At 39.2% G+C, this 13,623-nt stretch overlaps 1 protein-coding gene across 4 annotated transcripts in view; it reads right to left on the bottom strand.

Annotated features, from left to right (window-relative positions):
• The window catches only part of Cfap61 (cilia and flagella associated protein 61), a 283,555-nt gene that overhangs the window by 238,086 nt on the left and 31,846 nt on the right, over positions 1-13,623 (bottom strand). For all 4 annotated transcript variants that reach the window (XM_047537641.1, XM_047537646.1, XM_047537643.1 and 1 more), the window contains exon 7: positions 9,317-9,449. In XM_047537641.1, coding sequence (XP_047393597.1) covers positions 9,317-9,449 — 133 coding nt within the window. The remainder of the gene's footprint in view (positions 1-9,316; positions 9,450-13,623) is intronic.

The raw sequence follows: 13,623 nt of genomic DNA, 5'->3' as shown, positions 1-13,623 counted from the left end.
TATTGATAACTGGTCTTTTTTTTTTTTTCTTTCTTTTTCTTTTTGGAGATATGTCTACTTGAGTCATTTGTCATAATTTGTTCATTGTTTTATTTTATTTGTCTCTTTTGGTGTAAGAATTCTTTATGTGTTCTGGGTCCAAAGTTTCTCATCATGGGGAAATCTAGAAGCCTTCCAGGGTCTCCTATGTGCCAAGTTTGAGAACCCCTGATATAGGAGGAAGCCACAAACCGCTCATGTCATATACATTAAAGAACTTTTGATTTCAAGTTTCAAGAAAAGTAATATTCTTTCTGGACATGGTGGTGCAGGTCTGTAATCCCACAACTTGGGAGGCTGAGGCAGGTAGATCACAAGTTTGAGGCCAGTCTCAGCAAATTATTGAGGTCCTAAGCAACTTAGCAATACCCTGTCTCAAAATAAAAAATAAAAAGGGATAAGAATATAGTTCAGTGGTTAAGTACTCCTGGGTTCAATTCCCAGTACTTAAAAAAAAAAAGAAAAATAATATTCTTTAAACAGGTCTTACAGTCTTAGTAAATGAGAAATGAGTGTATGGAGGAAGATGAACCCCAGAAAATATCATCCTAGAACTAAAACTGCTAAATTCTCATCTTTTTATTTTTTTTTCCATTGGACCAGGGATTGAACAGGGGCACTCAACCACTGAGCCACATCCCCAGCCTTATTTTGTATTTTATTTAGAGACAGGGTCTTGCTGAGTTGCTTAGTGCCTCACTTTTTGCTGAGGCTGGCTTTGAACTCGCGATCCTCCTGCCTCAGCCTCCTAATAAATTCCCATCTTTTAACTGGTACAAAGTCTCTCTTTTTGAAATGAAAACCAAACATTCATTTGAAAACAAAAACACAATTTGTGGTCATCTCTTGGGATTCTATGAATGAACAGATTGTGTGGGCACCCAATTTGACCTTGTGAGATCCCTGCACACGAGTCGGTGACAAACCATTCAAAAGAGGCTTCACTCCTTCTAACAGAGTTCTCAAATATGGTCCCTGGAGCAGCAGTATCAGTCTGAAACTTGTGAGACATGCAACTTCTCAAGCCTACCCTTGCCAGACAGAGCTAATGGGTCAGAAATACTGGTGTTGGGCCCAGACAAAGAATTCCTAAGCCAAGAAAGAATTCCTAAGCAGACTTGACTTTGAGTACCACTGCTTACACATACTTTCCTCATGTGCCCAATGGCATGAGAAGAAGATTCATTCAAGGACCAATTCTTCCCAACACTGAAGAGTCAACATACACTCCCTGATAACTAAGATGCCAAAAGTTCCAAGTTTTTTCAATCAGACAATTTCTCCCTGACGTTGAGCAGACCCTGTTATCCCTGTTTCAGCATTTTCAGCTCTTAAGAGTATAAAGCTTCAAGTGGAACAGCTTAGGGTAGAATGGGGTCGTGTTATTTTTCAGGAAAGCATATTTTAGCACCCCCCCATCCAACAAATAGTACCTGCCTAAAGATACCTAAATATACTTACGTTCAGCTATCAGATTTAGGATATTATTTTTTATTGGTGCATTGTGATTACAAATATTAGTAGGATTCATTGTTATATATTTGTACATGCCCACATAATTTGGTCGATTTCATTCCCCAGTACCTCTGTACGTCTCCCTTTTATTTTCATGAGATTCCCTGCCCCAACTTTTCTTTCCTTTTTTTCTCTCGCTTCTGCATAAGAGAAAACATACGACCTTTGACCTTCTGAGTTTGGCTTATTTCATTTAACCTAATGTTCTCAGGTTCCATCCATTTTCCTGCAAATGACAGAATTCTGTTCTTTATGACTGAATAAAACTCCATTGTGTATATATATCATATTTTCTTTATCCATTCATCCATTAATGGATACCTACGCTGGTTCCATAGTTTGGCTATTGTGAATTATGCTGCTGTCAACATGTGTATGCATGTATCACCAAAGTATGCTGACTTTGACTCCTTTGGATAAATACTGAGGAGTGTTATAGCTGGGTCATATGGTGGTTCCAATCTAGTCTTTTGAGGAACCTTAATGTTGATTATCATAGTGGTTGTACTAATTTAAAATCCCACCAATGATGTATGAGAATTACTTTTTCCCTACAAGATTTAGGATTTTACCAAATCCTACTGGGGGAAATGCAGAAATGGGATTGCTGGTAGCTAAAATTCTATAAGGGAGGAGCGCCCCTTGGTGGATGCCTTCAAGGGTGGGTCAAGGATGAGAGAAGGTCATGAAAAACTTGGACCTGGGACCTCTCTGGTCACACTAAGGTTAGCTAGCTTGTCCACTCTCTTCTCTATCTTTTCAGAAAATGTGGTCCTCCGAGTCTCCTGCTGCCATACTGAAAGGTATAGGTTTGATCTTTTGGGTCCCAAACACCAGGTCTGATTTTTTCAGAAAAACTAGAAATTCCAACACACACACACACACACACACACACACACACACATATATAATATATGTATATCTGTGTATGTACGTGTGTGTGTGCGTGCTCCAAATATTTATGTCAGTCACTAATTCAACATAATTTAATCCTATTTAACCTGGATCAAATCATGAGGAAACACTGAACAAAACCAAATGGAAAGACATTCCACAAAATAACTGACCTGAATTCTTCACAACTGTCATTGTCATGAAAAATAATGACATAGCAGGGAGTGATTCCAGATTAAAAGAGATTGAAGAGACAGGACACCTGAATGCAATGAATTACCTGGACTTATTTTTTTCATAAAGGACATTGTTGGAACTGTCAATAAAATCTGAAGAAGATTAGATAAAAGGATTGTAGGAATCATAATTGTTTGACTTTCAGCACTGTACTATGGTTATGAGTTATGTAAAAGAAAGTTCTTGATTTTTAGGGCATATACACTGAAGGTTTAAGAAGTAAAGGTGGAGGAGGCGTGTGGCGGGTCGCTTGGACTCGGAGCGACCGCACCAGAACTCCAGAGGGCTGCCGGGAGGAGGAGGCGTGAGGCAGGGCTCCAGGTAGCTGCTCAGAGGAGGGGCCGCACAGCCAGGTGATTAGGTGCAGAGCACGGTCCCAGGACCTAGGTGGCTTCTTGGTGGAAGAGCTGCACAGAGACAAGCTGAGGGGTGGAGCAAAGGTTCCAGGACTAAGGGCAGTTTCTCTGAGGAGGGGCAGCCTAAGGAGACTCTTCTGCGCAGGGCGAGGTTCCCAGGCCCAGGAGGTAGGTCTGGACCACTGGGAATGTTGCAGAGGAAGGCTGCCCGGCCCAGGAGGTAGTTGTGGATTGAGGGGAACCTCAAGGAGGGGAACTGACCAGCGAGACCTCCCCACCGGATGAGTCTTTCCTGCCGGGTGAGGTTTTCCCACAAGGACGGTAAAACCAGAGACACAGGCCCAGACAGGCCTTGCCTCAGTCCGCAGCCTAGTTCCCCTTTGGATGACCATTGGTCAACAAGTGGAGGCACCTCAGCCCACTAGCAGGGAATATACCCCACCTGAAGGCCACTACCCCTAGAGAGGCAGCTTCCTTGTGGAGCTCTGCATTATCAACTTCCTCCAAGACTTCAGGCTACTGAAGGATAACAGGGGATATACTAGAAATCTTCAGGGACACTATAAGTCAATAGAGGAAATCTGCAATATCTCAGTGATCCACTGACACCTGAACAATATGAGAAAACAACGGAAGAAAATGCCCCAAACAAATCTAGATGTTACATCAATAAAATCCAATGACAGCACAGCAGAAGAAATGACAGAAAGGGAGTTCAGAATGTACATAATTAAAATGATCAGGGAAGCAAACGATGAGATGAAAGAGCAAATGCAGGCATTGAATGATGAGATGGAAAGAGCAAAGGCAGACATTGAATGATTGCACCAATTGACAGTTAAAAGAGCAAATACAGGAAGCAAAAGATCATTTCAATAAAGAGTTAGAGATATTGAAAAAAAAACAAACAGAAATCCTTGAAATGAAGGAAACAATGAACCAAATTAAGAACTCCATAGAAAGCATAACCAATAGGATAGAATACCTGGAAGACAGAACCTCAGATATTGAAGACAAAATATTTAATCTTGAAAACAAAGTTGACCAAACAGAGAAGATGGTAACAAATCATGAACAGATTCTACAAGAATTATGGGATATCATGAAAAGGCCAAACTTAAGAATTATTGGGATTGAAGAAGGCTTAGAGAAACAAATCAAAGGAATGAACAATCTATTCAATGAAATAATATCAGAAAATTTCCCAAATCTGAAGAATGAAATGGAAAATCAAGTCCAAGAGGCTTATAGGACTCCAAATACACAAAATCACAACAGACCCACACCAAGGCACATTATTATGAAAATACCTAACATACCTAACATACAGAATTTTAAAGGCTGTGAGAGAAAAGAACCAAATTACATTCAGGGGGAGACCAATATGGATATCAGCAGATTTTTCAATCCAGATGCTAAAAGCTAGAAGGGCCTAGAACAACATTTTTTAAGCCCCGAAAAAAAATGGATGCCAACCAAGAATCTTAACCCAGCAAAACTTACCTTCAGATTTGATGATGAAATAAAATCCTTCCATGATAAACAAAAGCTAAAAGAATTTACGAAAAGAAAGCCAGCATTACAGAACATTCTCAGCAAAATTATCCATGAGGAAGAGATGAAAAACAAAGATGCAAATCAGCAAAGGAGGGAACTATCCTAAAGGAATTGTCAAATAAAGGAGAAACCAAGTCGTGTCAAAAAAAATTAAAAAATGAGCTAAATGACCAGGAATACAAATCATATCTCAATAATAACCCTGAATATTAATGACCTGAACTCATCAATCAAAAGACATAAACTGGCAGATTGGATTAAAAAGAAAGTTCCAACAATATGTTGCATGCAAGAGACTCACTCATAGAAAGAGATACCCATAGACTAAACGTGAAAGGGTGGGTTAAACATACCATGCACATGGACTCAGCAAAAAAGCTGGAGTATCCATCCTCATTTCAGATAATGTGGACTTCAAGACAAAGTCAGAAGGGATAAAGGACATTACATACTGCTTAAAGGAAGCATAAACCAGCAAGACATAACAATCATAAATATCTATGCCCCGAACATTGGCTCATCCATGTATGTCAAAAAAATCCTTCTCAATTTCAGAAACCAAATAGACCATTACACAATAATACTAGGTGATTTTAACACGCCTCTCTCACCACTGGACAGATCTTCCAAACAAAATTGAACAAAGAAACCATAGATCTCAATAACACAATCAATAACTTAGACTTAACAGACATTTATAGAATATACCATCCAACCAAGAGCGAATACACTTTCTTCTCAGCAGCACATGGATCCTTCTCTAAAATAGACCATATTTTATGCCACAAAGCTAATGTTAGCAAATACAAGAAGATAGAGACACTACCTTGTATTCTATCATATCATAATGGATTGAAATTAGAAATAAATGAAAGAGTAAAAAACAGAAACTACTCCAACACCTGGAGATTAAATAATATGCTATTATATGATGAATGGATAACAGAAGATATCAGGAAGGAAATTAAAAAATTCTTAGAGGTAAATGAGAACAAAGAAACATCATATCAAAATCTCTGGGACACTATGAAAGCAGCACTTAGAGGAAAATTTATTTCATGGAGCGTATTCAATAAAAGAAGAAAAAATCAACAAATAAACGACCTAATACTACAGCTCAAAACTCTAGAAAAAGAAGAACAGACCAACACCAAAAGTAGTAGAAGACAGGAAATAGTTAAAATCAGAGCTGAAATCAACGAAATTGAAACAAAAGAAACAATAGAAAAAAAATGACAAAATAAATAGTTCTTTGAAAAAATAAAATTGATAAACCCTTAGCCACACTAACAAAGAGAAGACGAGAGAAAACCCAAATTACTAAAATTCAGAATGAACAAGGAAATATCACAACAGGCACGACTGAAATACAAAACATAATTAGAAGCTATTTTGAAAATCTATACTCCAACAAAATAGAAAACCTCGAAGACATCAACAGGTTTCTAGAGACATATGACTTGCCTAAACTGAATGAGGAGGACATACACAATTTAAATAGACCAATTTCAGGTAATGAAATAGAAGAAGTCATCAAAAGCCTACCAACAAAGAAAAGTCCAGGACCAGATGGGTTCTCAGCCAAGTTCTACAAAACTTTTAAAGAAGAGCTCATTCCAATACTTCTCAAACTATTCCATGAAATAGAAGAGGTGGGAACCCTCCCAAACTCATTCTATGAAGCCGATATCACCCTGATACCTAAACCAGACAGAGACACATCGAGGAAAGAAAATTTCACACCAATATCCTTAATGAACATCGATGCAAAAATTCTCAACAAAATTTTAGCAAATCGCATACAAAAATATATTAAAAAGATAGTGCACCATGATCAAGTGGGTTTCATCCCAGGGATGCAAGATTGGTTCAACATCAGGAAATCAATAAATGTAATTAACCATATCAACAGACTTAAAGTTAAGAATCACATGATTATTTCAATAGATGCAGAAAAAGCATTTGATAAAATACAGCACCCCTCATGCTCAAAACACTAGAAAATATAGGGATAGTGGGAACATTCCTTAACATTGTAAAGGCTATCTATGCTAAGCCCATGGCTAATATCATTCTAAATGGTGAAAAACTGAAAGCATTGCCCCTAAAAACTGGAACAAGGCAGAGATGCCCCCTTTCATCACTTCTATACAACATTGTCCTTGAAACTCTAGCCAGAGCAATTTGACAAACCAAAGAAATTAAAGGGATACGAATAGGAAAAGAAGGACTCAAACTATCCCTATTTGCTGATGATATGATTATATACTTAGAGGAACTAGGAAATTCCACCAGAAAACTTTTAGAACTCATAAGTGAATTCAGTAAAGTAGCAGGATATAAGATCAATGCTCATAAATCTAATGCATTTTTATACATAAGTGATGAATCTTTGGAAAGAAAAATTAGGAAAACTACCCCATTCACAATAGCTTCGAAAAAAATAAAATATTTGGGAATCAATCTCACAAAAGAGGTGAAAGACCTATACAATGAGAACTGCAGAACACTGAAGAAAGAAATTAAAGATAACCTTAGAAGATGAAAAGATCTCCCATGTTCTTGGATAGGCAGAATTAATATTGTCAAAATGGTCATACTACCAAAAGTGCTATACAGATTCAATGCAATTCCAATTAAAATCCCAATGACGTACCTTACAGAAATAGAGCAAGCAATCATGAAATTCATCTGGAAGAATAAGAAACCCAGAATAGCTAAAGCAATCCTTCACAGGAAAAATGAAGCTGGGGGTATCAGAATACCAGATCTTCAACTCTACTACAAAGCAATAGTAACAAAAACAGCATGGTATTGGTACCAAAATAGACAGGTAGATCAATGATATAGAATAGAGGACACAGACACAAACCCAAATAAATACAATTTTCTCATACTAGACAAAGGTGCCAAAAATATGCAATGGAGAAAAGATAGCCTCTTCAACAAATGGTGCTGAGAAAATTGGAAATCCATATGCAACAGAATGAAACTAAACCCATATCTCTCACTGTGCACAAAACTCAACTCAAAATGGATTAAGGACCTCAGAATCAGACCAGAGACCCTGCATCTTATAGAAGAAAAAGTAGATTCAGATCTTCAACATGTAGGCTTAGGACCAGACTTCCTCAACAGGACTCCCATAGCATAAGAAATAAAAGCAAGAATCAATAACTGGGATAGATTCAAACTAAAAAGCTTTCTCTCAGCAAAGGAAACTATCAGCAATGCAAAGAGAGAGCCTACAGAGTGGGAGAAAATCTTTGCCAATCATACTTCAGATAGAGCACTAATCTCCAGAATCTATAAAGATTTGGGAAAAAACTCTACACCAAGAATACAAATAACCCAATCAACAAATGGTCTAAGGAAATGAACAGTCACTTCACAGAAGATGTACAAGTGATCAACAAACATATGAAAAAATGTTCCCCATCTCTAGTAATAAGGGAAATGCAAATGAAAACCACCATAAGATTCCATCTCACCCCAATTAGAATGGCAATTATCAAGAATATAAGCAACAACAGGTGTTGGTGAGGATGTGGGGAAAAAGGTACACTCATACATTGCTGGTGGGGCTGCAAATCAGTGCAGCCACTCTGAAAAGCAGTGTGGAGATTCCTTAGAAAACTTGGAATGGAACCACCATTTGACCCAGCTATCCCACTCCTCGGCCTATACCCAAAGGACTTAAAATCAGCATATGACAGAGATACAGCCACATCAATGTTCATAGCTGCTCAATTCACAATAGCCAGACTGTGGAACCAACCTAGATGTCCTTCAGTTGATGAATGGATAAAGAAACTGTGGTATATATATATACAATGGAATATTACTCAGCCATAAAGAATGATAAAATTATGGCATTTGCAGGCAAATGGATGCAATTAGAGAATATCATGCTAAGTGAGATAAGCCAATCTCAAAAAAACAAAGGATGAATGATCTCTCTGATGAGCAGATGATGACACATAGTGGGGGGTGGGAGGGGTTAGTGTTTGGGTTAAGGTTAGGGAGGGGGGGCAAGAATGGAGGAAGGAAGGACTGTATAGAGGGAAAAGAGGGGTGGGAAGGGAGGGGGGGAAGGGAAAAATAACAGAATGAGTCAAACAACATTACCCTATGTAAATTTATGATTACACAAATGGTATGCCTTACTCCATGTACAAACAGAGAAACAACATGTATCCCATTTGTTTACAATAAAAAAAAAGATGGACAGAGTAGAGAAAGCAAATGAGAATGATAAAGCAAATGGGGGAAATGTTAACATCTAGAGAACGTAGGTACATACAAATTCTCTTGTGAAATTATATCAAAACAAAAAGTTAAAAAGTAATCACTTGCTAAGTTTAAAAAAAATCTACTTATCAGCAGAATGCTGGTTTGTGACCTCTGATCTCTGACATCTTGGAAATCTCAGAAATCCCTTCTAAATATCCTTGGAAAATCTTTTCTAACTCTTGCCTCTAGAGTTAGAACAAAAGAATCCACATCTTTGGGCATCTGGAACAACCTCACAAAATAACTCTGTGGAGAGAGTAATGCTCCAGCTCAGAAGAAGGGCTGGCATACCACCTAGAAGGGCATGGGGAAAGAGTGGGCACAGAAGCTCTTGGGGGCCTCTGCAAGTCCAGGAGCAACGTAACTCTGGTAACATGCCTCTTGTTTCTCTCACTAAGCATTTCCCAGATAGATTAGTCACTAACCTCACACACAACGGCATGATTCTCTTCATCTTGGGCCTCTATCAGTTCAGCAAGGAAGTATTCCCCATAAGTTTCCTTCAGAACGGTGTCATAGTGCATAAATATTGGCATGAGATCGTCATGATCTTCCACCCTGTTTAAGAGAAAGACTTCAGTTCAGTGTTTTTTTCTTCATCTTTTCTGTTAATGGAGCACCTAATGTATGCCAGCCCCTGTTCTAAGTACCAGGGATACAGAAACACTCTCATGAAATGAACTGACATTTGCATGAGAGAAACAGACAAAGAAACTTAAAGCATTTTGAAAATTTCAAACATTTCAAATCATGCTATGTGCCTTGGGATGAAGGCACAAGTTGTCAAGGAAGATCTGTGAGGAGGGACATGTGAGTTGAGTCCTGAATGAAGAGAAGGGGAGGAAGCTATGTCAAGACCTGAGGTGGGGTGGGTCACGAAGGCAGAGAAAGCACAGTGAATATGTTGGACTGTGTACCATAGGGCAGCATTTGTCATAAGCCCAAGGACCACTGGGGACAGCACTTCCCGAGTGTGTTACCATCATCACTACTTTCATGATACCATCCCAGAATCCCATTCCCCTCCCCTATGAAGAATTATAATGCCTAAAACCAATAACCTAATACAGGTTCCTTCCCAGAGTGTCACCATTATATATTTAACCTTATTTATGCATTCTCCAACAGTAGCCCATGGTACCTTTTATTCCGACACTTTCTGGGGAGGGGGAGATGGTGACGGTGATGAATCTTCTGTACATTACCCTGGCGACATCCACCTTCTCTTTCTTTCTCAGTGACCTTTACAACTAGTGGTGGTGGTGGGAACAAGAACCAGGTTCATTGCTAGCTCTTGGACTCCATTTTGTTGCTCTATTTAACATTCCTTCCTTTTTTTTAGTATATTCTAATGTTATATTTTACTTGTCTAGGATATGCTTATACTTGTTTTCCTGAAAAATATGTTTCAGATATGTATTATTTTTTTCCTAGTACATCTGATTGGGCTACTAATCTTTATTTCCCCACCCCCTTATTTCATTATTCTGCCATCTTCATTGTCCCATTTTGTCTTCTAGTATATTCTCATTGATGCTAACCATAGCTACAGCAACTGAGTGACCAGTGTGTACATAAAGGGCTTTATCCAGGTAATCTCTGTTGCTATATTTCTTATACCAACCCCAGGAGGTAGGCTATGCCATCTTCACATTTCAGATGGAGGAGAACAATCCTCAGGAGAATGATGAAATGTTTTCCCCAGATGACAGAAATAGGTGGCAGCAAAACCATGATATGAGCTCAGGTTTTGCTGACTTAAGCCCTGCCTTCACACACAATATACTAAACTGACAATGCACTTTAAAACTCTTCCTTTATTTTGACACTCCTTTGGAAAATTGGCAGCAGGAAGCAAAAGAATTGAGAGGGGAGTGGTTGGCTCAGGGGCCACAGGTCATCATCCAGACAAACCTTCCACAACTCCTCCAGCCCCTGCTGGAACAAATCTCCCACTTCTTCCACAGCTCCACTCCCCAAATCTAAATACTTTAAACTAAATGATTTTATGCAGTCTGGGTGAAAACCTTCACATGCTCCCAACATGAAATCTTTATCTCTGATGACACTGGCTTAGCTATTGAAATGAAGTTGATTTTTTATCAAAAATGGCAAGTATCTTTATGGCATAAATACATATTTTAAAATAGGTCTCTGTTCTATAAACTCTCACAATTAAGTGGGGAGCTAGCAAAGGGACCATCATACAAAGGGAAAAACACATGCACACAAGATGACCACAAGGGAGGACCACCAACATGACTTACTTCCAGGTCCCCAGAAAGAATCTCAATGCTGCTGAGGATGTAGCTCAGTGCAAGAGCACTTACCTAACATGTGCAAGGCTGTGGGTTCAATCCTCAGTGTTGGAAAAAAAAAATCCAGTGTCTAAAAACAATAACCTCTTACAGGTAACCTCCTGGACTGTCATATACTGTTATATACTGAACGACTCTGAGAAGCACTATGAAAAAGAGCATTTAACCTTGCTTATACATTTTCAAACATCGACCCATGTACCATTTGTTACCATATCTCCTATGGAGGAGAAAATGTTGGTGAAGTTAATGAAGCTCTGCTCACCATCCTGGGACACCCACCTTGCTGCTATGCATCTTATTGTTAATCTCTTGTTAACTCTTTGGAAAGAGATACAGCAGAGGGTCCCTATCCAGGCAATCAGAATCTTTTTTTTTTTTTAAATCAACCTAGCTATGATGTCATCACCACCAACAGCCTCATTCCATCATGCCAGACCATCAATGTATTTTCAGGTGTGAGACCTGGACAGGGAGCCAGAAACAAGTGTCAACTGTGCGTTTAGAATATGACTATCTCAGTTGCTGTCCCTGACCACTTGCCCACGTATTTATGTGTGTATGTGATTACTCTGTAAATTATCAGGGTCATCTGTAGCTGGGTGTATCAAGGCCCTGTCATAAATTCAGCAAAGGCTTACTGGATGCTCTTTTGAAAAGATTAAAGAAAAAAAATACAATGTACTGATCACAGCCTGAGTTGGAGAGCCAGACTGCCTTGGGTTTGGATCCTGACTTTCCGCCTACTAGCTGTGACTCTGGGCACAGTACCTAACCTCTCTTTGCCACAGATTCTTCTCATCTGTTGCAAAAGCAGTAAATACAAAAATAAGAACATATATGAGCATTATTTGTACTACCATAATTATTACTTAGGTAGAAACAACCAATAAGAACAACTACGGAACATCTACAGTTGGTGGGTAGGGCGAGAAAGTTTCTTATTACAGGTTGAATCACTGTGCTAGCTTCCTGTTGGCAGGTATGAACAATGACTTTCCATCCACTAGTGCTAATCTTAAAACTCTGCTTTCCTCACCTCACCTCCTTACTTAAAAACCTTTGCAAGTTCCCCACCGTTTCTGGGAGGCACAAAGTCCACTGCCTCCATCTTTCCACCCTTATGGCCAACAATGACTAGATCTACTTATTGTCCTAAGAAAGAGACCTCACCACCTTCCTTTTTTCTTGACTCTATTTCTACTCAGTGATCTGGCTTCTATGACCACCCCAAATTCCAGCACTCTCGAAGGCTCACCTCCACCCACCTCCCTCCAGTGACTCTTCCTCCTATGCTCCCTTCCCAGGAATCTAATCCTGGGATATACATTGTCTGGTTCTGGTGTTAATTTTCTATGGCCAAGGTGTAGTACCTTCTCAACCAGGGAATGTGCTTTCTGAACTGCTATGTAGTGGTTCTGTGGCATATAGTACAACAGCAACAGTCAACAAGAACATGGCCCTTACCTTGAACCAAGACCTTGCTGAGGGTACACTGATCTCACTGAGGAGGTATGATCATGAAGTTCCAGGGGGTACATGAGCAAGAAACCCACAGTCCCATACTAGTAGTTCAACACCCCCTCCACTTGCTTTATCAATTAAGGAACTAGCAAAATTACTTCAACACTATGCCTTGGTTGTCTCATCTATGAAATGGGTGGGGACACGGATAGCTGCAAGGATGCAAAGCAGTGATACAAATGACAGACTTGAGCCTGCTCTCTGCTCACAGTCAGCCCTCAGCAGGCATTTGCTCTCTGTGTGATCCCTCAGAACCTCAGCTGGAGGAGCCTAGAACACTGTGCTCCCTTCCAGGAACAACTTACTTCCCACTTAACCTGCCAAAAAAGCTGCTCCTAATAGGAGGTGGCTTATCACTGTAAAAAGAGTCCTTAATGATATAGTGCAAAATAAGATTCTAGAAGAGAAAAGCAACAAGTTCATTCTCAAACACTGTCAAAAATAAAAGTTTGCATCAATGCTTATTAACAGAATAATTATTTTACATAATGGGGAAACAATTCAAATCCTAACCATTTCAAGTGGATCAAGACATCAATCACAAGGAGAATGCCAAAACTAACCGTACCATTCGATTTTATTTATATAATGGACAAACAAATATTACTCTACAAATATAAAAATCAAGAATGAAGGTTCAGAGAGACTCAGGGCCCTAAACCTAGTCATGAGCTTTCCACAGCCCATTAACGCAGTTATCCCTAATCAGACCTCAATTCTAATTCTTCTGGGAAAAATAAGAAGGAAAACATCCAAATCTTGGAGTTCTGAAGTCTCTCCCTTAAGCCCTTGCCCAAAATGGTTAGAGAGGAACTTGGTCTGTTAAATGCATTCCTTGGGGTAATCGATAATTTATGATCTTGCATCAGCCCAAGTGCTAATGATAAAGT

Source organism: Sciurus carolinensis, chromosome 2 (assembly GCF_902686445.1).
Source record: "Sciurus carolinensis chromosome 2, mSciCar1.2, whole genome shotgun sequence".
Classification (NCBI taxonomy): Eukaryota; Metazoa; Chordata; class Mammalia; order Rodentia; family Sciuridae; genus Sciurus; species Sciurus carolinensis.
Note: the sequence above shows the minus strand (reverse complement) of the source record. Positions and strands in the feature narration are given on the sequence as shown.